At 40.3% G+C, this 24,707-nt stretch overlaps 2 protein-coding genes across 2 annotated transcripts; both read right to left on the bottom strand.

Annotated features, from left to right (window-relative positions):
* Window positions 1–655: 655 nt before the first annotated feature.
* On the bottom strand, window positions 656–9,016 carry LOC308289588 (collagenase 3-like; the record flags this gene model as incomplete). Its single annotated transcript, XM_080731321.1, has 11 exons — window positions 8,888–9,016; window positions 6,902–7,018; window positions 6,241–6,368; window positions 5,338–5,486; window positions 4,621–4,746; window positions 3,558–3,719; window positions 3,163–3,346; window positions 2,635–2,765; window positions 2,323–2,488; window positions 2,000–2,103; window positions 656–759 (listed from the first exon to the last, which is right to left on the bottom strand). Exons 1-11 carry the CDS (start codon window positions 8,999–9,001, stop codon window positions 656–658), a joined length of 1,485 nt encoding a protein of 494 aa, XP_080587447.1. The 5' UTR covers window positions 9,002–9,016.
* A 4,482-nt stretch (window positions 9,017–13,498) lies between these two features.
* LOC308289962 (collagenase 3-like) lies at window positions 13,499–23,306 on the bottom strand (the record flags this gene model as incomplete). Its single annotated transcript, XM_080731742.1, has 11 exons — window positions 13,499–13,602; window positions 14,239–14,342; window positions 14,493–14,658; window positions 15,935–16,065; window positions 17,711–17,828; window positions 18,174–18,335; window positions 18,570–18,695; window positions 18,985–19,097; window positions 20,083–20,216; window positions 20,684–20,800; window positions 23,193–23,306. The coding sequence occupies 11 exons, from the start codon at window positions 23,304–23,306 to the stop codon at window positions 13,499–13,501; spliced, it is 1,389 nt and encodes a 462-aa protein (XP_080587868.1).
* Between the last annotated feature and the right edge of the window lie 1,401 nt (window positions 23,307–24,707).

Genomic DNA, 24,707 nt, shown 5'->3' with positions numbered 1-24,707 from the left:
TATGGAGTGGATACTGTATATGTCTAGCTGATTTGTACGTACTGTACAGACAAGCTCTTGTAACAAGTATGACTGAATGACCTCACTGTAACTTATATTGAAAATGTATATTTACAGGATTGGATCTTATACAGTAGGTCTACATGTTTGACAAGACATGAGGTCAATTTCAATTCAAACAAATCAGAGATGCGAGTGAAGAAGTACGTGGCCCAACTACTAAATGTATAAACCTTTGATGACCACCACCAATTAGGTTTATATCACACTAGTCATTAATCTACCATTAACATTGGTGTGTCCATGATACTCGAGGCCTGTGCTGCCCAACTGCAGGGGCAGCCCCTTCACACATTTCTGGGCCCTGCACAATTCAAACTGTGGGCCCATTTCTTGAAAATCTTTGAAAACAATTCAGTCCACTTATACATAATGCTAAAGGAGGTATAGATTTAATTCTACATTTGACTTGTAGTGCCCTTTTGTTCAAAGTTATCATAAGCTGTGTTCCAAGCAATAATCAAGTTAAGCTACAGTATCAGTTTCAAGATCTCGGTTCTTGCTGTGAGAATTGTTGATTCTTGTAATGCATGCATTCCTTTCACAGGCATTTTATACAGATCTGATAGAAAGAATGCTATGTGTCTTCCAGTTCTTAATAACAGTTGAGCCAACCGTAGTTGAGGAGAACACGATTCACGCTCTTGTATGCATAGTTGTATTCAGTCTGCCTTGGGCCGTCAGAGAGGTATAGGTACCCTATGGAAAGAAGGTACATAATATTACATAATTTGACTGGCCAATACCATTTTTAACTCCTAACTGTATGTGTCTGTGTTATATAGGGCTGTCTTCGACACAGGATTCATGAAGTCGACTCGAGTCGCGGGGGTTAACCCGACGCGTCGACGAATCGTTTTATAGTCTACTTTGTGTAAAAAAAAAAAAAAAAAGTGTTGCTTTAAACCACGTCAACATAATAGAATAATACATTAAGAGATGAATTGAATACACAGTGTTTTCGGTGATATCGGTGCGCGAGCACAAATGTTATCTGCATAGCAGTGTACAACCATAGAGTTATAACACACCGTTAAAACAAATAAAACATCTCCGCTGTTTCAACCCTGCCCCGTCTCTCGGCAGCGTGCAGTGTAGATGAGACATTCGCGAACGATTCCGCTCTCTTGAACAGCTCTTTTAAATGAACGATGGGATCCAGTCCGCAGTCGCGGGACACAGAGCACTGACAGAGTAATGAGTCAGTGTCGAGAACGGATTCATTTCAGAAAAGGATCATAAACAGGTGGAGGCACAGCTCCCGCTTGAGCCAGCAGTGTGGACATGTCATGGACGCAAACACAGCGAAACACAATCATTCATCATGGATTACAACACTGGAACAATTCAGAAGCACTTTAATTAGAAAATGTAACTTGTAGCCTACACTTGTGTATGTTAATTTGACTTTAGAAGATTGTTTACTACTTCGTGGACGCGCGTTTGTGCTGTGGCAGGTTATTTAATATGGGATTTTGACAGCGTGCTTCCTCCTCTTAACGGAACACTGTCCCGGCTCTGAATGTTTTAATGAAGCGGCGGTCTGAACCGTTCTGGCCGTTCCGTCTCACTTTCAACCCGACGCTGGTGCGAGACAATAAATAACTGTTCGCCAATTGCTACTTCTCATTGGAAGTAGGCTACATGACACCACACCAGTCCAGCAGTGCACCGCAGTACTGGCAGTAGTAGGCTAACTGGTGATATAAAAAAATATATATTTTCGCTTCGACTCAAACAATTGGCGTCGATTCCCGGGGCTTAAAACGACGCGTCGATTCGTCGATTTTTAGAAGACACCCCTAGTGTTATATGGACAACAATGTTTTGCTAAAGTACTCTCTTGGATGCATGGTCATCTCCATCACCACTGCCCCAAAAGTGCCCATGCTGTAATGGCCACCATGGGCCTGGAATATCGAGTGTTTGGATCTCTTACCAAAATTCTCAAAGGCTGCATCCACTCTACAACTGATGCCAGGGAAATCCCAGGAGATGTATCTTGGGTATCCATTTTCCATTTGGTTTCTGCGCTCATCATAACTGAAAAATACATCATTACACATCAGTTGTCTGCATAAATGACATTTAAAATGTGAGGAACTAATGAATTAAAGAGAGACTGACTTCAAAGTCTCTCTTAATTGACTGACTGACTGCACATGACCAGGTGAGCAATTTTATTCTATAGTGTCTTGATTAAGTGACGATTAAAAGATAAATGTGATGATAATGATGAACAAAGGTGTGCACAACTCTTACCTCCAATATTGATTATCCACAAAAAATAGTGTTTTCCCAGTGGTTCTTACAAAAACAGCTGCATCCACCTTCTTCACATTTGCGGGGAGGCCAAGGTTGGTGAGCGGCTTTGGATATCCAGACAGTTTTGTGTTTGTATAAGACTTAATACCCCAGTACTGACGACCTGCAGAAAAAGCATTGTCAGTTAAGTATACTGATATAACAACTTAAAGAGTCCATATTGTAGCTTTGACATTTCCAGGCTGATTTATAATCAGCTAAACACTGACATGTTTTCAGGACTTTAATCCTTCTTCTCTTGATTAGTACCTTCAAGAAGATAGAACACATCCTTGTCTGGGACTTCATAGGCAGCATCAACTAAATTAATCTGTGGCCATCTTGTGCTCACTTTGTTGAGACGGATTCTTTGGCCTGCATTACTCTTTTTCCAATAGTAACTATGGAAGAAGAACACAAGCGTCAGGGATTTAAACAAAGTTGTTAAATTAAAAAATAATAATCTTGTTGCCTAGGCTGTGGTCCAGCTGTCCAGGCACCTAAGCAGCCTGACATTCCCGGTTCGAGTCCCGTTCCCGACGATCTTTACTGCATTTCTCTTTCTCTATCCTGTTTCCTTTCTATCTCCACTATCAAACTATAAATAAAGGCAGAAAAATTCCAAGAAATATATTTATGAAAAAGGAGAAAAAATCTTACATTAAAGAAAGACATTATTAAATTATGTCATATCACATAAAAACAAAAATCACAAATAGTGATTGGTTAGATTTGTATTGTTGTCTACAAGATTGACTGCTCTGCATGTACAAAGAAACAGATTCAAACGCACAGTACCCATTTTTGAAGAACAACAGATCTCCCCTGACAGAGGTGGCAGCATCAAACACCAGGTCCCTGCTGCACTGCTCATCTCGAGGGTTGCGGCCAGGGTCTGGCTCAGTTGGTTCTTCAGGCTCCGGTTCTGGAGATGGTGTCGGAGGTGGTGTGGGTTCGGGCGTTGGGTCAGGGGTACGGCTTCCTTTAAGTCAGTTAGTCGAGCAACAAAACATTCCAGTCATTACAGAGTTTGCTGTATGGTGGATTTTGCAGTTGCACAGGCAGTGAATGTACTACTTGTAATAAGTGACGTGTGCTTGTACATCTTTTAATCAAGAGAATTCATATTGTCTACAAATGCCAACTGTAGTCCCTGAATGAATCATCATACAGGATCTAAAGGCTTTGATTACCATACAGAGCTTGTACCCCACGTCTGTCATCGTCTGGCAGCTTGTATCCATCAGTGTTGACGAATTGGTAGTTGGGATACATCAGAGCGTCTCTCCTCCTGGAGTGATCCAGGCCCAGAGCATGGCCAAACTCATGAGCCGCCACCAACAGCAGATTTACACCTGATAATAAAAATGATAATAATAATATTAATATTGGCTATCCCCACCCATGAACATGGACAACTGAGTTCGTTGAAGCTCCTGGCTAAGCCAGATGCACAGTGTAGGATTTGAAACTCCATACTCCACAGTAGCCTATTGGGAACTTAACCCGCACCACCATCTTTTGAAATATTTAAGTTTTATTTCATACTGGAAGTCAATGGTTCTCAAATCAGGCTGAAACCTTGCCCCAAAATGGAGTCCTATGGAGTCTGTACATACGTACAGCAATAGATGACTGACTGATGAAGCCATGTGCAGTGCCCGGATCAGCGGTTCTCCAAACCAAAAATCATCATCATCATCATCATCATCATCATCATTGCCATTATCATAATCATCATCATACTGTAAGCCACCAAGTATGTCCACAAGAAAATGTCTGTGTACAGAATCTTTGTCCAGGGCATAACTCGTGGAGCGATAGACCAAATGGTCCTAGATTTGGCGTGCAGAGTGTCAGGTGACCCCTTGATGGAAAGTGCCAAGTGGAAATTGGCAGGGTCTTATGGAATCTAAGAGGAGGCTTCGGTTCTATGCTTCTCCGGTAGGTCTAACAGACTGCTTGAGTGATAGGCAGAGCTCCGTGAGATGTCAGGTTCGCGTGACGTTCGTGCAGGGCTTTGCAGGATGTTCGTGCAGGGTTTCACGTGTCAAATGTGAATTGGCTAAGCTTCGTAACCCTTTGTGTCGTGGGACCAAAGAGCCAATAAGTTCTGGCGGGAATCGCACCAGTCTTGTTTAGAATGTCATGTTCACAAACATATTCTTTGCTTTTAAAACCATTTGAGAATATATATATACCTACTGTAGAAGTTAATATTGTTTCTTTGTGTAAATTGTGGTTTGAAAGTATTACCTCTCTGGGTTAAAGTCCATCTTTCATCATCATCAAAGTGAGTGTCCCCTCCTAGTCCCCGTCCAGGAGCGTTTGCATGTGCCAAGACTCCACTTGGGCCGTCAAAAGGGTAGAAGTCCCCATGATCTGATTTACAAAAGAAAGATTACTTAGTTTTTTCCCCCTATAAATGAATGGGCATACTTGAAGAGAATACAGTACTTGTACAGTAACTAAAAATTATTCTGGTAATTATTTCAGGATAAAAAGGTAAATAAAGTATTGCGTTTTGATCTTCATCTGGAATCTATTATAAATTCGCTACATTTGTCCAGCACTTAGATTTGGATGTGCATCTCCATTTGTAATCATTTGTTAATTCCAATAATGCATCATGGAGGGACTTGAGTAATACCATCTTAAGTATTACTATTTGTGTGTGTGTGTGTGTGTGTGTGTGTGTGTGTGTGTGTGTGTGTGTGTGTGTGTGTGTGTGTGTGTGTGTGTGTGTGTGTGTGTGTGTGTGTGTGTGTGTGTGTGTGTGTGTGTGTGTGTGTGTGTGTGTGTGTGTGTGTGTGTGTGTGTGTGTGTGTGTGTGTGTGTGTTTGTTTTTTTTGTTTGTTTGTTTGTATAGCAATACAATAACATATTTGTATAAAAATGTATACTATTGTTATAGCTAACAAAATGTTAAGGCTTGTTTTTTATGTGGATTATCAAACCATTTCTCATATTCACCTCTACGTCCGAAGAGTATCATGATAAATGCAGTACCGCTGGTGATTTGTTTGAAATCGAGTGGGATCACATCGCTGTAGAGCTTGAATGCTTTAGCAATGGTGGCATCCACCTCACTCTGGCTCAGATGACGACTGTACTGTGTGATCCTGTTAATTTGAAGGACAGCACTAACATCTCAAAATCACACAGCATTTTCTGACATACTGTATGTTGAAAAGCTGCAAATATTTTCAAGGAATGCTTCTTGGCTCCATGTATTTGCACAATGCACATATCTTATGTATGTTCGTCGGTTATAGTATATTTAACTATATGTGAAATACAAGTCTATCTAAGCACAAGTTTGATGCAAAAGAATAAAATACATTTATATTTTTTATTTAAATGTATACGTTTTCATTGTAATCACATGACGTTACCATTCACAGTTACTAGCCATTTTAGCCGATTGCAGAAAAAGAACAGATCTACAAGACATCAACATACATCTACAGAGATGCGATGTAGCTTGTAGATCAGTCATTTGCGCAGCGCGCACAGTTATGACGTTGCTTATGTCATGACCAGTGCATGGACCAGTGTCAGCGCTGCTGCGTTGCCTGTCACTAGCCTCGGAAACCCAGACTTCTTTTGGTGATCTGTCACAGTCACAGAGATAGCATATATACAGCGTATATCCGGTCCGCCGCGGAGATATTTGCACAATGCACATATCTTATGTATGTTCGTCGGTTATAGTATATTTAACTATATGTGAAATACAAGTCTATCTAAGCACAAGTTTGATGCAAAAGAATAAAATACATTTATATTTTTTATTTAAATGTATACGTTTTCATTGTAATCACATGACGTTACCATTCACAGTATAAGCATGATGCAGTGTTTTATTTTCAGCACCTGTAGGTAATAACGCTGCTCTGCCATTTAGGTCTCCCATAGAAGTGTGCATATCGGCTGATGTCAGAAACTCCACACCTGGGTGCCTTCATCACCTCCAGAGTTGCAGTATCCAAGGTTCCTGTTACCTGGTGTGCATTAGAGGCAGTTAAGGTTAGAAAACCACACGTATTATTTGTTGTCATTCAAATGTTAAACTACTATATGATCAGATATCCAATATATTATTATTAATCAAATGTTTAATTGTTTTCACAATGTAAACAAAAGAAATCATTATAACAAAAAATATGAACACAGAAAAAAGGGGAAACTAGAAAAAGTGCTCCTCGGAGCACAGGTCTCCTCCAGGTCAGGTAGGTTATTTATGGCCTCCTGGTGGTGCTGTATGTGAAAAGCGAATGTGAGATTTTTCCTTGGCCTCTAGGGAGTGCACATGCAAAGTTTCATGCAGATCGGTCCAGTTATAGGTAAAAACTGTTTTGCTGCAATCAAGTCAGCGGGGCTGGAGATTAGCTGCTCACAGACGGACACACACACACACACACACACACACACACACACACACACACACACACACACACACACACACACACACACACACACACAAGCATGCACGTGCTGCAGAGAAGTACAAACCATTATTTGTAGCAATTATTACCTCCAGGCCAAAGAAGTTCTGCATGGACTTTAGACTGTCATTGAATGAGGTCCTGACAATGTTGCGCCCTCTAGACTTGGAAATCCCAACATCAGTATAGAAATCAGACAGGTAGTTCTGATAAAAGAAAAGAGAGGGAACAAGATTATGTAAAATGTGGTTGACATTTTGCCTACATGATACTTCTCTTGATCTGACCATAACATTTAATGACCAATTCTACTTTAAAATTACTTTTTGAAATGTTACATTTACTAAGTTTTCACCAAGTTGTTTATCAGCAGCACCGTCCTTCTGTAATCCTTTTTGTAATTCTATGAAGGCCTAAAAGTCCATCCTTAATGTTTCTCCACCTTGTCATGTACAGTACATTTCTCCTTCATAGGACATGTGTATAATAGACATGTATCTATTATATGGCTTATTTTATCATTATGACTCTACCAGGATCAGTGTTGGGCAGTAACGAATTACTAATAATATATTACTGTAATATTATTACTTTTTCCAGTAACGAGTAGTGTAAGGTATTACTCTAAAAAAAAATGGTAATATATAACGCTTTACTCCGCAAAAAAAAAGCCTCGCTACTCCGTTACTAGCCATTTTAGCCGATTGCAGAAAAAGAACAGATCTACAAGACATCAACATACATCTACAGAGATGCGATGTAGCTTGTAGATCAGTCATTTGCGCAGCGCGCACAGTTATGACGTTGCTTATGTCATGACCAGTGCATGGACCAGTGTCAGCGCTGCTGCGTTGCCTGTCACTAGCCTCGGAAACCCAGACTTCTTTTGGTGATCTGTCACAGTCACAGAGATAGCATATATACAGCGTATATCCGGTCCGCCGCGGAGGGGTCCGTCGCGGGGGCGCCGTCCGCGGAGCTCAGCGGGACCACCGTGGACCACTGCGGACTGAGTTGCTGCTGTTAGCCAGTTAGCGTAGCCTCCACTGTCTGTGCTCAATAAGCCTCATGTCAGGGCCCGGCGGCAGCCCACAATGGCTGAGGGTGCTATGCTTTAAGTGAAGGCTACCCAACTCAAATCGGCCAGGTGAAAACAAAAGGCTAAATTTGCATACCAATGGGAGTGTGTGCCAAACCAGTTGTGGCCAGCCAATGCTGATCTACTGTATTATAATGTAAATTTCGGGAATTACTGAGGTGGGGGTGCTCCCTGGCCAAAATGAGGGTGCAAAGCAGGCCTCAGCACCCTCAGGGAGTTGAAAGCCTACTTTCCTTAGTGGGAACACCCAGAGCCCCTGCACCTCACGTCTAAAATAGCCTACACTTTTTAGGCAGAAAAGAAAATATGTAGCATATTATTTAAGGATAATATAGGCAGGCGTCTTCAACAGAGCTGAGAGTTTTAAATGTAATAAAAAATAAGCAATGTTTTGTTGGGTTATATATTATATGTCTTAATTATTAATTGATTCGCTTGTAGGCCTATACCAAAATCCATTAAAAAAAGTTTCTAACTGTTCCCAGGTCAAATATTGATGTGTGATTAAAATGTGATTAATTGAGATGAATTAATTACAAAGCCTGCAATTATAATTTCTTTAATCGCATCCCAGAGACTCTTATTGTTCCAATAAATTGGATTCAGTTCTAAAAGGAGCTGGCTAAACAGATTTTGCAGGGGGAAAAAAAAGTAATATAACTTAATATATTACATATTACTCTTAATTCCAAGTAATAAGTAATATAATATTATTACTTTTTCCAAGGAGTAATAAGTAATAAGTAACGATTACTCTCCTAAGTAATATTGCCCAACACTGACCAGGATTCCACAGCTCAGTCTATTTCACTACTACCAGGTAAACATACATATAAATGGATCACAATGGAAAGAAGCCTGCAAGCGTTCTTCATCCTTTTGACTCTTGTATGCACGTGATTTTTCATATGCTAACATGCCAATAAAGAAGTACAAAAAAAGAAAAGAAAAAACACTACTGTATATTCTTCATTACCTCAGCCAGTGCATCGTCATCCTCTGGTAAAGCATCGGCTTCAGGTGCAACAGTTGGAGCTGTTGAGCATAGAGTCAAACAGGCCACCAACACCAACACCATGCTGGAGTCCATTCTGTACGAAAGACCTGTTGTAATGTTGACAACAGATCTTTCTGTCTCTCTCTATTTATAGGCTACTGTATCTCCCCTTCGTTGTGTCCATCGTTCTTACATAGTCCGCCTCCTGCCTTAGGTGGGTGTTGTTCATATTTGAATGACATGACAGAGATGGCAGCATCCTCTGGTACATTCCAAGAAGTGCTGGGACAGGCCTTCGTCCTGGAGGGAAAAGTGAAGTGAAAAGAGGCTCCTGTGAGGGGCTGTGATAAGATGAGAGTTACATTTAAAAAGTACTTTCCTTGGTAATTTCTACTGTGCCTTATTTTATCTCTGCCCGGCCACATATGTTTTTAAACAACTTTCAGTGTTTGTTGTGCTATGTTTTATCCTGTGCGTGTTTAAAATATTTAGTACTGATGTACATCACTACTACTCTATAGCAATCTGGGAAACCCATTCTTTAACAAAATATTTTTCCTGTGTTTTTGCCTCTGGGGGCACCACCTCCTTTTTTTGTATTGACACAGGAACTCAGTTTGGCCCCTCCCCTTTCTTAGTCCACTTCCTCCTGAGTGCTTCTGTTTATTCCCACTAACAACAAATCCCTATAACAACACTACATGTTTAGGGTAGTGGTGCTGAAAGATTACGGCTCTGGTCACGTGATGTGACAACCCCTGGCTGTGCAGCCCACTTCTGAACTAGCCCTGGAGGATAAGGGACCATGGGTCACAGGGTCACTGTAACAAGCTCATCTGACAAAGACCAAATCGTTTGGTTGACATGTTTTGCTGTGCACTTTGCACATGTCATGCAGTACATCTTTTTGGGACCATTAAGCTGATTGACACACAGCAAAACTCAACATACAGTAAACTATTTCATTAAGACACATATGGTTCTGTATCTTGCCAATCTCACAAAGCCCCATAAAGACACAATCCCCTTTCTGATCTGAAGTCTTCATATGTCCATGATCAAAACTCAATCACATGCTTGCACAAGAAATAACAACATTGTTGTACCCCAAGGGTATCTTTTTCAGGGATGTACTGTACACTATTCACAACAGAAGGAACAGGAACACACTTGTTTCAAAAATGGGTGTAATAATTCAGTCAGTAAGAGCTATTGCACAATGCTACTGTTGGCAATCTTCTTTCAGCTTCCCTGTTCCAAAGTTCTGTTCCAAAGACGCAATAAATAATTGATGAAATAGGTCATCAATAGATACTGTTATCCCATTCATTGAATGCATCGACAGACAAGCCCGGCAGTTGCAGGAAGGGTTTCTTTTAAAGCAGTCGTGGAAGAAGTACTCAGATTTTTTTTACTTCAGTTGAAATACTTAAGTAAAATAAAAAGTTCTGGATTCAAATTGTAGTAAAAGAACAAAAGTATTGGTATCATAATATAATTACAGTAGCAAAGCAATATCAGATCTACAAGCTAACAAGGTGTCAGTAAGTATCAACAAGTAGAAATATTCAAGTAAAGTAAAAGTACCTCAAATTGTATTAAAGTACAGTAGGCCTATTTAGTAAAGTACTTAGTACACTTTCCACAACTGCTTTAAAGTCAAAGTGGTATGCTTTCATCCCACTGAATAGGTACAGTAGCTGGTCCCTATCTGCACAGCCAGCAGTACATATAACCAGCACACACTGAATAACACAAACCATACGCATAGAATTACATTGTGTTACAACGCACCCTCTGGTCTATGAGAACCAGACTTGGGTTTACTGAGTACTTTACTGGACCAAATGTCTTCACCAAAAATATAGCCGTTCTACTAGCTCACAGCGTGTCACGTCGTGACATGCTGTGAGCTTGTAGAGCTGACATTTTTAGCGAATGTTCCCCCCAGAATAGGCAAGCTGCCATTCAAGTGGTTAATAGCAAGCAGGGACAAATTAGTTGTTAAATAATTATATTGGTACTGCATCTGGGAGAATGGAAGAAACCTCAACTCACTGAACAGGGGGTGACTTCAGCATCAGCAAGTTTTGACTGGGAAATATTACTGTGTTGTTATTACTTTACTGCTTCACTTGAACAAAACACCCTCAAATAAAGTACAAAAGTACTAGGCATAATATTAAGTGGAAGAGGGTAGGCTATGACACAATGTTATTGGTATTCGAATGCTATTGTATTTTACATTTCAACCTCTATCTACATACGGTATAGGCTATATATTTTTGGAACTAAAGAAGATCTAATGTAGTGACTTTCATATGCTGTTAGGTATGAAGTTTATGATAGTAGCAGCAATGTGCTTATCGTTTGTAGTGTGTCCGAAATATGTCCCTACATACCATCATGCATTGCGCTGAAAGATGAATGCAGACTTTTATGACATGTGAGATGTGAAATGTGTTGTTTAATTTCACAGAAGAGTTCACTATATAGAACCAACATAGATATATTTAATAATATTTCAGACCCAGACAGAAGTCTATTGCGGCATGGTTCCATGTGGATCTTGGACATCATGTGGCCAGTCTATGATATCAGTCATCCATGATGTTAGCACTGTGATGATTTCAGAAGACTGAAGTGTGCCTTGTGGTCATTAGGCATGACTCAATTGAGGACCAGGGAGATGTCAGCTCTGATGCCGAGATGGGTGCAAATTCTGATGCTATTCAGCGTACTGATTGGATATAAACCATTTGGGTGTTTGTTGGTAAAGGGCAGATAGCTGGGGAAAATCTGGTCAAAAATCATCAATTTCGTGCACTTGGTGCAAAGTTTTTGATTTTTGGTATGGTGTTAGATATGGGTATAAGGTTTTCAAAAACCATCGCAAACAAGTTGGGCTCGCCCCCTAGTGGTCTGTTTGCAATGAATCAAATATTCGATACATCAGTATATGGTTGAAACCCCAAATAATTGATAAAATAGATTTTTCAATGGATTCTGTTACTATTGGGTATGATAAACAACATACTAAAAAATTGGGAAAAAATAACTACCGGAAAGGCACCATTTTCAAGATGGCGTCCACGATGGTTGCCGGGAGCTGAAAATGCCTATAAACTGGGTTTTAATGTGTAAAAATTCATAATAAATCTGCATATTTTATATGAATTTCTACACATTAAATAGGCATTTTTAGCTCCCGGCAGCCATCGTGGACGCCATCTTGAAAATGATGGCTTTCCGGTAGTTATTTTTTCCTAAACTTTTAGTATGTTGTTTATCATACCCAATAGTAACAGAATCCATTGAAAAATCTCTTTTATCAATTATTTGGGGTTTCAACCATATACAGACAGATCTACTATTGTATTCATTGCAAACAGACCACTAGGGGACGAGCCCAACTTGTTTGCGATGGTTTTTGAAAACCTTGTACCCATACCTAACACCATACCAAAAACCAAAAACTCTTCACCAAGTGCAGATTTATTATGAATTTTTACACATTAAAAAAAAACATTAAACATTAAAAATCTCTTCCATCAATTATTTGGGGTTTGAACCATATATTGATGTATCGAATATTTGATTAATTGCAAACAGACCACTAGGGGGCGAGCCCAATTTGTTTGCGATGGTTTTTGAAAACCTTATACCCATACCTAACACCATACCAAAAATCAAAAACTTTGCACCAAGTGCACGAACTTCACCAGATTTTCCCCAGCTAAGAAGTACAAAACAGCAGATTCCTCACTATGCTGTCGCTCTACAGATAGGTCTATGAGGTAGATGTCTCTTCCAGTGGCATGAGTTTATGCCTTTTCCCGTGATGGCCTCCCCCACAGGGGCATCCTTTACAACCTGTCCCAGCAGGGACCTGCAACCTCCAGCTTGGTCATCCCATTTCAGTAAGCCTTGCCGAGCCATGTTATATTCTGACACCAATATAATGACTGGTGGTCTGTCTGTTCACTTCAGGAAGCAGACATGACAACAGCTTTTTAGGAATAACAATTTTATTGGCATAACCGCTCACAAACATACCCACCCAAAACCAACTCAAATAGCAATGCCTCACTCACAGGGAGAGGGCTGATTCCCACCTTTACCCTTAACCATCATGGTGTAATATTACTCTTCTTACCAGTATTCACCTGCGCGGTCAGCACCTCACCAACGTAGGTGTGTGCTTCATTTCACCCTTTGTGTTTTGGTAATAACTAAGACACACATTTCACATGAATGGATAAAGAAATCCACATAATAAGATAGAAACATAAATCTCCATAACACAATCTCAATAACTAATTCCCATTACGAGAGACAATAACATACACTTCTATGGGAAATCCCACTTTCCCCTCTAACCAACTGGGATGCTACAATATTATGCTGATATGTGTATATATATATATATATATATATATATATATATATATATATATATATATATATATATATATATATTTTTTTTTTAGTTCAAGTTCTTATGCCCAGCATTGGCCAAGAAGGTGGCATGGTTAATGACATTTTCAGACAGATTTGATAGACAGAATGCCATGCCATGTCTTCCACTTCTTAAAAACAGTTGAGCCACCAGTAGTTGAGAAGACCACGCTTCACTGTCTTGTCTTTAAGGATGTATTCACTCTGCTTCGGGCCGTTACAGAAGTATAGGAGATCTATGGAAGGAAGCATTCAGTTAACAAATTAACAAAACATGTTTCTTACTATGAGGTTGTTATTGTCTTTTCATCTAAACTAAAGATGGTACCTGACTAACCAAGCCCCTTTTCAAGAACTCCCAGCATGTTATGTTTCTGTGTTATTTATTATTATCTATCTTTACAATCCATGAGTCATATAGGACTTTGAATGCCAAAATGTCCTACAGTATGCAGTAGCCGAAAAATGTGATCATCCCTGTCACCTTTGAACAGCGTACTTTTAATTGTTCACTATACAGTTGTATTCGTTGTTTGGCCCATATTTTGCCTCAGTATAATAGAATAGACACACATCATCCCCTGAAGGGAAACAGCCCTCGCAGAGAGAAGAGTTAGGCAAATAGCTATTAGTTAGCTAATCATTTTTACACTTATACACTGTATCTGTTTGCAGTCAATCACGGTAATGTCCGTGTGCCATTACTTGGCGACTGTTATTTCCCTAATTTTCGGGTCATAAACATCCCCAAGAAAATATATTAATCAAGTTATCGTCTTAAAATCTACTCCCTTGGGTTTCCATACCCTGGCCTAAAAGGTGCCATTATAATTGCCACCAGGCCAGGTGTGAATTATTTTTGGATTTCTTACCACGATTCAGAAAAACGGCATCCACTTTAGAACTGACGCCAGGGAAGTCGGAAGTGATGTATCTTGGGTGTCCATTGTCCATTCGGTTACTGTGCTCATCATAACTGGAAAATATATTACACATCAATTACCGGTATTTAAAATAGGAGGAGACTGACTGCACATGCCAATTTGTTTTTGTGTCATCATGAAGTGAAGAATAAAAGATAATTGTGATGATACTAATGATGAAAAGTGTGCACATTAACTCTCACCTCCAATACTGACTATTCACAAAAAACAGTGTTTTCCCAGTGGTTGGTACATAAACAGCTGCATCCACCTTGTTCACATATGATGGGAGGCCAAGGTTGGTGAGAGGCTGTGGATATCCTGGCAGTATTGTGTTAGCCGAAGCCCTAATGCCCCAGTAATTGCGACCTGTAGAAAATGCAAGGGCAGTTACTGTACCTTTATTATTGTCTCCACCAGCCGAAGGCTGAGGGAGAGTATGTTTTCCCCTCCGTCCGTCCGTCCATGCGTCCGTGCGTGCGTCCGTGCGTGCGTCCGTCCGTCCGTCCGTTTGTCCGTTACCAGCTAATCTCCGGCGCCGTTGGCCCGGTCGCTGCCAAACTGTGCACACACACTCCCTCGACACCAATTCAGAACCTCTGCCCCAAATATTTCACATGGGCGTGTTCTAGCGCCACCAGGAGGCCGACTTTTGCAAAACTAACTTTTGCCAGTACTCCTACAGATTTTTTTCCAAAAATCACGTAAATCAGTAGACAGTATCTCTACAGTCATGTGATCGACATGGATGTGTCAGATTTTCCATATTCCATCCTGATTGGCTAAAACTGGCTTTCAAAGTTTGCAGGATTGGTCAGTTTTGAATAAAATGCCTGAAATCCTGAACGCAGTGTGCGATTTTGGTGAAATTGTGCATGCACATTCCCAATAGGCAGAGGAATAAATGCCACTTAAGAAAAATCAAATCAGCCTCATGGTGGCGCTATAACAGGCCGATTCATGTTTTCACCTATAACTCCACCGATTAGTGTCAAACTTTGTATGTGTACTCCTTAGAGGCCAAGGTAAAACCTTTTCCCTGCATTTTTTACATCAGCCTTTTATAGCGCCATCAGGAGGCCGACTTATGTAAAACGCATTACATGCCTGACCTGGTGGAGACCTGTGCTCGGAAGAGCACTGCTTCTAGTTATTATTGTTATTATGTATTTTCTCTATTCCCCTATATCTTTCCCCTGGTACTGTAGAGACCATTGTCACTACTAACCGACAATTGGTCTTAGGAAGGGTGCAGGCGAGCATGTGTCCATTTCTTTTAACCTGACAGTAAGGAGTTTCACGATGGATATATACACGTGCAGAAGCCCTTGTGGACTCCGATCAGTTGTCCACTCCGGTCCGGTTGTTTTAGTTTGAGCACTGTTGTTTCTTTTAGCACCTATTTAGCACATACACCTAACTGAACAGACGACAAGAGACGGCATGCCACCATTCCGCCACATCATTTATGTGCTAAGGATTAACTCACACATTCCTTGATCCTTGTCCAAAGCTAGCCATTAGGCTACCAAGGTTTTCATGTCCAAACGGGTATCTTTGGTCTGTACTTCAATCCTAGGCGAACTGATCTGTAGTGAATTAAGGTGTGTAGGGTGGAGATCGGGACTTGTGTTTGTGATAGTACCTTCAATAAGATATAACTGATCCTCATTTGGGACTTCGAAGGCAGCGTCGACATAGTAAATCTGAGGCCACTGTGTGCTCACTTTGGTGAACCGGATTCCTTGGAACAAAGTACTCTTCGTCCAAAAGTAACTATTGAGGAAGAGGAAATTAAGGGGGTTTACATGAAGTCTTAATCGGTAAAAAAAAAAAAAAAAAAAGCATTCATTTAACTAAAACATAACTCAGCATTAAATAATAGTGAATGATTTGATTTTATCTGCAGGACTGGTTAGCCCCATATAGAACCTCACCCGTCGCTGCATACTGTTGTGCTCCGAGACGAGGTCCTATAAAGATTTCCCCGTGGGGGGGTGGAACGCCTCCAACGTTTAGGTAGAAAACACCTTTCCCGAAAATTGTATCCACAAAGTAAAGGTAGTTCCGAGCTCCCAGACTGTGATAACCTAACAAGGGTCCATAAAACATGAACTAGGGCATGAAGCAACCCCTTAAAATCGCTAGTTTTGTCAACCGGTCTAATGTTTACAAGCCTGGAAGTTGCAGCCGGAATGGCAGCATTAGCGCCTCCTCTGGTCGAATGTTGCATACTGTGACAGTATGCAGCGACGGTTGGGGCTACATTCGACCAGAGGAGGCGCTAATGCTGCCATTCCAGCTGCAACTTCCAGGCTTTAAACAACTGGATACAATTTCGGGAAAGGTGTTTTCTACCTAAACGTTGGAGGCGTTCCACCCCCCCACGGGGAAATCTTTATAGGACCTCGTCTCGGAGCACAACAGTATGCAGCGACGGGTGAGGTTCTATATCGGGCTACAGGACTGGTATGCAGTTTATGCTGAATTCATGCCAGCAGCGGCAGGTGGATTTCCATAGTAAGGAATTGTGCTAAATTGGCATATTAAAGGTACAGTATGATTGATTCCCTCCAAGTTGTGTAACTTCTGGTGTGGGCTCCACTGCTCTGGGCATGCAGCTCAAGCTTGCACAGCTGTGCCCAGCAGGAGCTCATAGGCAGGGAGGATATTAGTACTTAATCATCTCTGACGGTTTGGCTGTAAATAATGTATACATACATTTTATGTTGGAATTAGGTTAATTTCACATCTACAACTGCTAATTTAAAACTTGTTCTGTACTTTCCATACATACATTGTCACTCTGTCTCGTGGCATAAGAGTAGATACAATTATTTGGTTTTGGTTCTTCAACATTGTAGCAGCAGTAATACAAATAAACAATAACAAATAATAAAGAATATCAGCAATAGTCAGAAAGAGAGTGTATCTAGCACACTTTGAGGTGCTTGAGGTGCAAGCGGTTTCTACAAATGTTATACAGATGTGTATGTGTGCACTGTGCAGTATATAAATATCTATGTACGTACGTATATACAGTATACTATACTGTATGTACCTGTATGTACAGTTACTTGAGTGCAGTCTTGATATTCAAATTCTTTGCCAGTGTACATTTAAACACAGGCTGCCTCTGGTCTTGTTGTTCTTTTTTCCTGGTCTGCTCATTCATAAACCTGATTTTCCGATGGGAGGAGCTAATTAGCATCCTACTGCCAGTGACTCTGTGGCAATGAAGCCATTTGTCAATAATGTTGCAGCATCTGAAACAGTCTGTGGTTGGGATGGCTACAGTCTTTCATAAGCCTGTGACTATTAGTCATTCGAGTTACTTACGTTACTTTGCATTTGATCAATTTAAAGAAAAACATGCTATTTAATGCATATTCTAATCTATTCATATTCAAACATACAGTACCCATTTTTGAAGAACAGCAGGTCTCCTCTCATAGAGGTAGAAGCATCAAACGCCAGGTCCTTGCTGCACCGATCATTTTGAGGGTTGGGCCCAAGGTCAGGTGGAGGTGGTTGTGGAACTGTACGGACACCTTTAATGCAAATACTCAGTCAGGCAAGCAAGCAAACATTTCAATCAATATGCTGTGTGGTTTGGTTTCTAATTATGTTACACAGACAGACAGGGTCAGCTGACACTTGTAATAAGATAGCACTAACCGTACAGATCATTACTGACACTTATTTTCTCACCATCCTGATGTGTACGTCCTTTCTACAGTATGATTGATGCCAGCTACCTCCAACATTGTCCAGTACATACAGAACACATTCAAAATCCATAGACTAAATAACAATGGATGGTATAGGCTATATAATGTCCTCACTGAATGAATTATCATACCGGATCTAAAGGCTTTGATTACCATACAGAGCTTGTACCCCACGTCTGTCGTCGTCTGGCAGCTTGAATCCGTAGGTTTGGACATATTTGTACGTGGGATACATCAGAGCTGATCTGTCCCTGGAGTGATCCAGGCCCAGAGCATGGCCAAACTCATGAGCTGCCACTAACAGCAGATTTATACCTGATAACCATAATAACAATGCATATTATAATCTCAGATATTAATGCGTTAAGCAGCTTCAATTATCCTTTTATCGGTATTGTATAACTGTTAAACAAGTCAATCAATCAATCAAAATTCAAGGATTTCTTCAAACTCATGCTTTGCTATCAAAACCTTTCGAGAAAACTGATTTACCTGTACAGATATTCTACCCCCCCCCCCCTCCCTTTTTTTAATAGTGTAAAAGATTACCTCTATCTGTTAAAGTCCAATATTCATCATTATCAAAGTGTGTGTCCCCTCCTTCTCCCCATCCAGGAGCGGTGGCATGGGCCAGTACTCCATTAGGCCCATCAAAAGGGTCCCAGTCCCCATGCTCTGTTTTATGTTAGGAAAGATATTGTAAAACATAAAACATATTCCCATAATGCATCATGAAGGGACCCCATGATGCATTATAGGACTCCACAGTAACAATACTACAGTATTATGAATGTTATTGCTATAACAATAAAAGATACAGCATAGTTACTGACTGTACATTAAACTAGTTTAGCCAACAAGAGTTATTTGTTCCTGTTAATATTCTTTTCTGAATGTTGATATTTCTCAAACCTTTTCTCATATTCACCTCTACTTCCGAAGAGTATCGTCATATCTGCCTCACCACTGTAGATTTGTTTGAAATCGAGTGGGATAACATCACTGTAGACCTTGAATGCTTTAGCAATGGTGGCATCAATCTGACTCTGGTGCAGAAGATGATTGTAGTTGACGATCCTGTTCATTTGGGATTATGATTGTTAAATTAAATAAATATGGATGAATAAATCCATAACCAAACAAGAAAGGACTATATCAATACATTGTTGTATTTGAAGAGAGTCAAGACAAGGAGGACAAAAACAGTGAGCCTACCATTGCAATCGTGGCAGCTTTATTTCTCTCTCTCTCTTCCAAAATGGAGGTTAGACATACAGTATATAAAAGAATAACAGTATAACCGTGGAAGTCTATGATTGGTTCCCAAATCATAACAAGAAGACAATAGTTTCTCCACTAGACATACAGTATAACCCAAACAGGATCTCGTAGTCAGGGTAACCACAGTCGCAGTGACCTGTACTGTCCAGACAGTAGTTAACAGAATATAACTTTATGGTCATATGATTCTCATACATGCATCATACGTTTATGTATCATAAATTCATATCCATCCATGATAGTGTAGCAAATTAATTGACAGCCTTCACTGCACTATCACCTCACTGTCACACATTGTCAATTTGTCATACTTTGAAACTAGCCCACGCTGCGTTTGTGAGACACGAAGTGAGAAAACAAAACCCACCTAACGTAGCGTAGCAGGCTGGACCAGGCTACTTTGAAACACTGGTTCTCAATGAATGCTTTTTGGCTCATTTTGTCAAACCTGTCTGTATTTGCTCATACAGTAGGCCTATATATGTTTGTCTTTGAAAGGTTGCTTATTTCACCAAGCACTTTTATATTGTATATACGTACTCTATGTTCAAAGCTGTTTCATATATTAATATTTAATTTGATGTTGACTGTAATTGGCCATGTGTCGTTGGCGAAATAAGAAGCATATCCTCATTTTGCACAAGTCACTCTGCTTAATCACTTTGATTGTTGTATTCCTTATTGCTTATTGTATTGCTTTGCTTGTTGTGGGTCGCTTTGGATTTGGAGCTTCCAGATAGAAGAAATGAAAGTGTTACACCTTTGCTTTAATGTTTAGCACCTGTAGGTAATGAGGCTGTGATGCCATCTGGGTGTCCCATAGAAGTGTGCATATCGGCTCGGGCCGATGTCAGGAATTCCACACCTGGGTTCCTTCATCACCTTCACAGTTTCATTATCCAAGATGCCAGTTACCTGGTGGTCATTAGTGACAGATACGTTTAGAAAACAACACGCAGACATTTGCAACTGATTTCCCATTATGTTTGGTCATTAAAATGTTTCACTTCATCATGAAATATCCATCCATCCATTTGAAACCAGTGACAAATGCTTGCTGACATGAGAATGTTGTCAGTGGTATTCTTGTGTTTAATGATGCCCATTGCTGGGTTATTTCCCTGACAACACATCCCAAATTGTGTCAATCAACGTGTTCAGGTTCCAGTACCCAGCACTGGCACTTTTATTTATTTATTTATTTATTTAAACGTCACGCAACAATTATCTCAATTGCCACCCTTTGTCACTTTTTTGTGAACAATTACTTTTGATGGAATCTCACATTGCCTCATTTGTTCACTTACATAGATAATTCTAGCTTTTTGAGAACATGAACATCTGCTGGAATGATACATACCATTATTTGAAGCAATTATTACCTCTAGTCCAAAGAAGCTCTGCATGGACTTTAGACTGTCATTGAATGAAGGCCTGGCAATTCTACGCCTTGCAGAATTGGAATCCCCAACATCAGCATAGAAATGAGACAGGTAGTTCTGATGAAAAAAGGGAGGGAAGAGGATTATGGAAAACATTTAGTCAATATACATGATCCTGCTCATTATCTATTACATACATATTACATAGTTTTCACAACCCATGTATCATTCAGTTATTTATCAGCAACACCTTCCTTGTATTAAATTGTGCAATGTATTTTGTAATTCTCCGAAGGTTTAAAGGTCTATCCTTTACCTGATCTCCACCTACTCATGTACTGCACTGTACTGTACTGTACTGCACTGCACTGTACTGTACATGTGACATACAGAATGACTGTTGCTTATTACATGGATCTCACCAGAATTTATGGTAGGAAACAACTACTGTAAGTACATTTCTCATGCTAATGTAATATTCCACTTAACACATTTCAGAGGGAAATGTACTTTCTAATCCACTACTTTTATTTGACAGTTTGTCACTTTTTAAATTTAAAAATTTACTTAAAGGTGATACACCATGAAATTTCACTTTTCCTATTTTAAAACCTTTTTTTGGGGTCCCACTAGCACCTTCAATCCTCACAAAGTCCCATTTCTGACCGTTGTGTCTTTCTCTGGTTTTGAGCAGGCGAAGGTTAAAAGTATCCCGCGGGTTCTCAAAACAGGCTGTCCATATTTGCTGCCGATTGTGACGTCATCTGCCGATTGTGACGTCATCATAAAAAAAATAAAGAACTAAAAAAAAAAAACATTTTTCAAAAAAAAATCTTTTTTCAAAAAAAGAAATCTTTTTTCAAAAAAAGATTTTTTTTTCAAAAAGATTTTTGGGGGGGGGGTGGCGCAGTTCAGGCCAAAGGTGGTACTGCAGCTGAAATGCTCTGAGAGCCATTCAAAAATGAGAGAGGCTCTCTATTCAGGAGTGGTAATTTAGCCTCAAACCTTTTGAAAAACGTTTTTTGGGACATAAAGAATATGACATAAATACTTTTTAAATGCATGGTGTATCACCTTTAAAGGGGAAGACCACCCATTTTCAAGTAAAAAAAATACCAAATGTGCAAAAATGACCAAATGACCACCCCCACGGGGCTGCTCACGGGGAATTCCCGGGGACCACCCACTCCTGCTACTCCAGAACGGATGCAAAAGTGGTGGCGCCCCCAGTGGAGGACCCCCTCCACTGCAGCTCACATAAAATGCCCTAACTCGGCCTAGGAGCGTCCGGGAGAGCCGGGGCCGGTACCTATTCGTCCGCCAAGGCAACGCGGAGACCCCACCCCTCATTTCTCACATGGCCCTCTTCTAGCGAGACCTACGGTCGCTTATCTCCCGATTAGGGAGTCTTACTGGTTAATATACCTTAGAGGAGTTGTGTGGAAATAGAAAGAAAGTTCCCCCCCTTCTGTGTTGCCTAGAACTGGAGGATTGATTTTGGGGTTTGTATTGTAAAGTACAATGTGTGATGTCATCAAGTTGTACTTTACAATACAAACCCCAAAATCAATCCTCCAGTTCTAGGCAACACAGAAGGGGGGGGGGGGGGGGGGGACTTTTTTTCTATTTCCACACAACTCCTCTAAGGTATATTAATGACACAGTTCAATATTGAAAATGGGTGGTCTACCCCTTTAATGGATAACATAAAAATGTCAGATTTCTTTACGTTTTTAACGGCTCCAACAACTAGGCTAATGATTTAAATTTGGATTAATTTCAATGTAATGTTCAAATGATCCAATATTCACCAATATTTGTGTATCAGAAGAACTTTGTTTTTTCTTCTTTCCTCTCCCTAAACCTCACAACCTGTCTTTACCTGTCCTCTATCAGCTCAGCAGTGACAGTAACATGCATGCTTACACACTAATACTTCAGTATAAATAATCTAATGATTTATGTATGTTTAATATATCAGAGTTAATATGGTAATAATGGTCAGAGGGACCAAACCAGTACTTTTACTAAGTTTTTTTATTTCATTTTGCTAATATTTATGTACTTTTACTTGAGTATGTTGTATTTTTTACATTGCTATATTTGTTATTTTACTTAAAGGCCTGCTGACATGCCCCAAAATTATAATAGTATGATACAGTAGGTCACCTGGTCTCTCTGAAAACAGTCTGAAACAGTCTGAAGCTCATGTCACAGTGTAATCTGCCCCTCGTCCCCCAACAACAGCTGACCAGTACAGTAAATTGTCTAAGTACAGTGACTACAGTCAATTAATTTGATTGGCTTATAATCACAATGACATCATAAAAATATTAACTCATATTTTAAGATTACTTTTTAAAGTGGCAGTACCCCTTTAGGTGACAGTACCCCTTTAAGTAAAATATCTGAGTACTTCCACCAGGTACTCTGACCAGGTTTACTCAGCTTAGTTTATTTCACTATACAGAAAAACTACAGTGTAAATGCACAACATATTCTTCATTACCTTAGCAAGTGTTTCTTCATCCTCCGGCAGAGCATCTGTTTCAGGTGTAACTGTTGGAGCCGTTGAGCATAAAGTCAAACAGGCCAGCAACGCCAACACCATGCAGGAATCCATTCTGGTCCAAAGACCTGATGTGATCGCTCTCTCTCTCTCTCTATTTATATTAATCTCCCCTTTGTTGTGTCCATCATCCTAACATAGCCCGCCCCCACCTAAGGTGTGTTAAAGTGTGTACACATGGGATGGCAGCATCCTCTGGTACATTCCAGTGGTGGGACAGGCCCTCATTGTGAATAGAAAAGTGGCCTCTGTCTGTAGTGTTTCAATAGTAGAGAATTGTACTGATAAATACTACATAATGCCTATTCAAATCACTGCCCATTTTCAATATAGAACTATTTCATTAATATACCTTAGAGGAGTTGTGTGGAAATACAAAAAAGTCCCCCCCCCCCTTCTGTGTTGCCTAGAACTGTAGGATTGATTTTGTGGTTTGTATTGCAAAGTACACCGGTGTGATGTCATCACGGTGTACTTTGTTACAGTGTAGTAAGACTGGGACCGGAGCGCTCGTTTTGTAGTTCACCACACCCCCCTACCACCACCTGCTCCCCCCTATCATATTGTTATCAATTCACTTTGATATTTACTGGTAATTAACGCACCTGTGTAATTCTGCGTAATCAACACTGACTTAACTTGACTTAAACACTTCTTTTGCTCTTAGGGGAGCATAGGTCATTCATGAACTTCCTCCAGCTGATTCAGTGTTGGGCGATCTTCTCTGCTTCCTTCCGTAATCAACACTAGATGGCGACAAACTTGACGAATCCTCACAAACACCACCATTCACTGTGTGTTGTGTTTACCTAGCTTAGCTGTGGTTAGCCATAAACATGTTGAAAATATTTACTACGGTATTCTGTCCCCCAGTGTACGGACGGCCGACGCTGAGCCGGCTCATGCGACCTTCGCACCGCTCGACACAGCGACTTGCTCAAGGTCGCCTAATAACCCAATACTGTATCTATAAGCCTTTATATGATACTGAACAAAATGATACAACAATATTAATAGGAAATTACATTTTATTGAAATGTATCTTACACTTACACACACACACACGATGATAGACTGTAGAAAATAGGAGCTGGATGTGGCCGTAGCTTATAGCGGCTAGAGAGGCCTTCCGTTAATCAGAAGGTCACCGGTTCAACTCCCGGCCTTGCATGTCTCAAAGTGTCCCTGAGCAAGACACTTAACCCAGCTCCACAAGGGCTTGTCATAACCATCTGAGCAGCCACCAGCTGGGTGAAGCTGAGTTTCAAAGGTCTCCCCCTCCTTTCCTAAATGATTACAATTCTGACCATAAACATATTAAAAAACAGTTTCACGATGACACAAGACACATGGTTCTGTATCCTGCAAATCTCACAATGCCCCATAAAGACATAATCCACTTTCTGACTCAAAGTCTTGATCATTTTAATACAACGTTTAATACATGCTAGCACA

Source organism: Nannobrachium achirus (assembly GCF_963921795.1).
Source record: "Nannobrachium achirus genome assembly, chromosome: 8".
NCBI lineage: Eukaryota > Metazoa > Chordata > Actinopteri > Myctophiformes > Myctophidae > Nannobrachium > Nannobrachium achirus.
The sequence above is the reverse complement of the archived record's forward strand: the minus strand, read 5'-3'. Positions and strand labels throughout refer to the sequence as shown.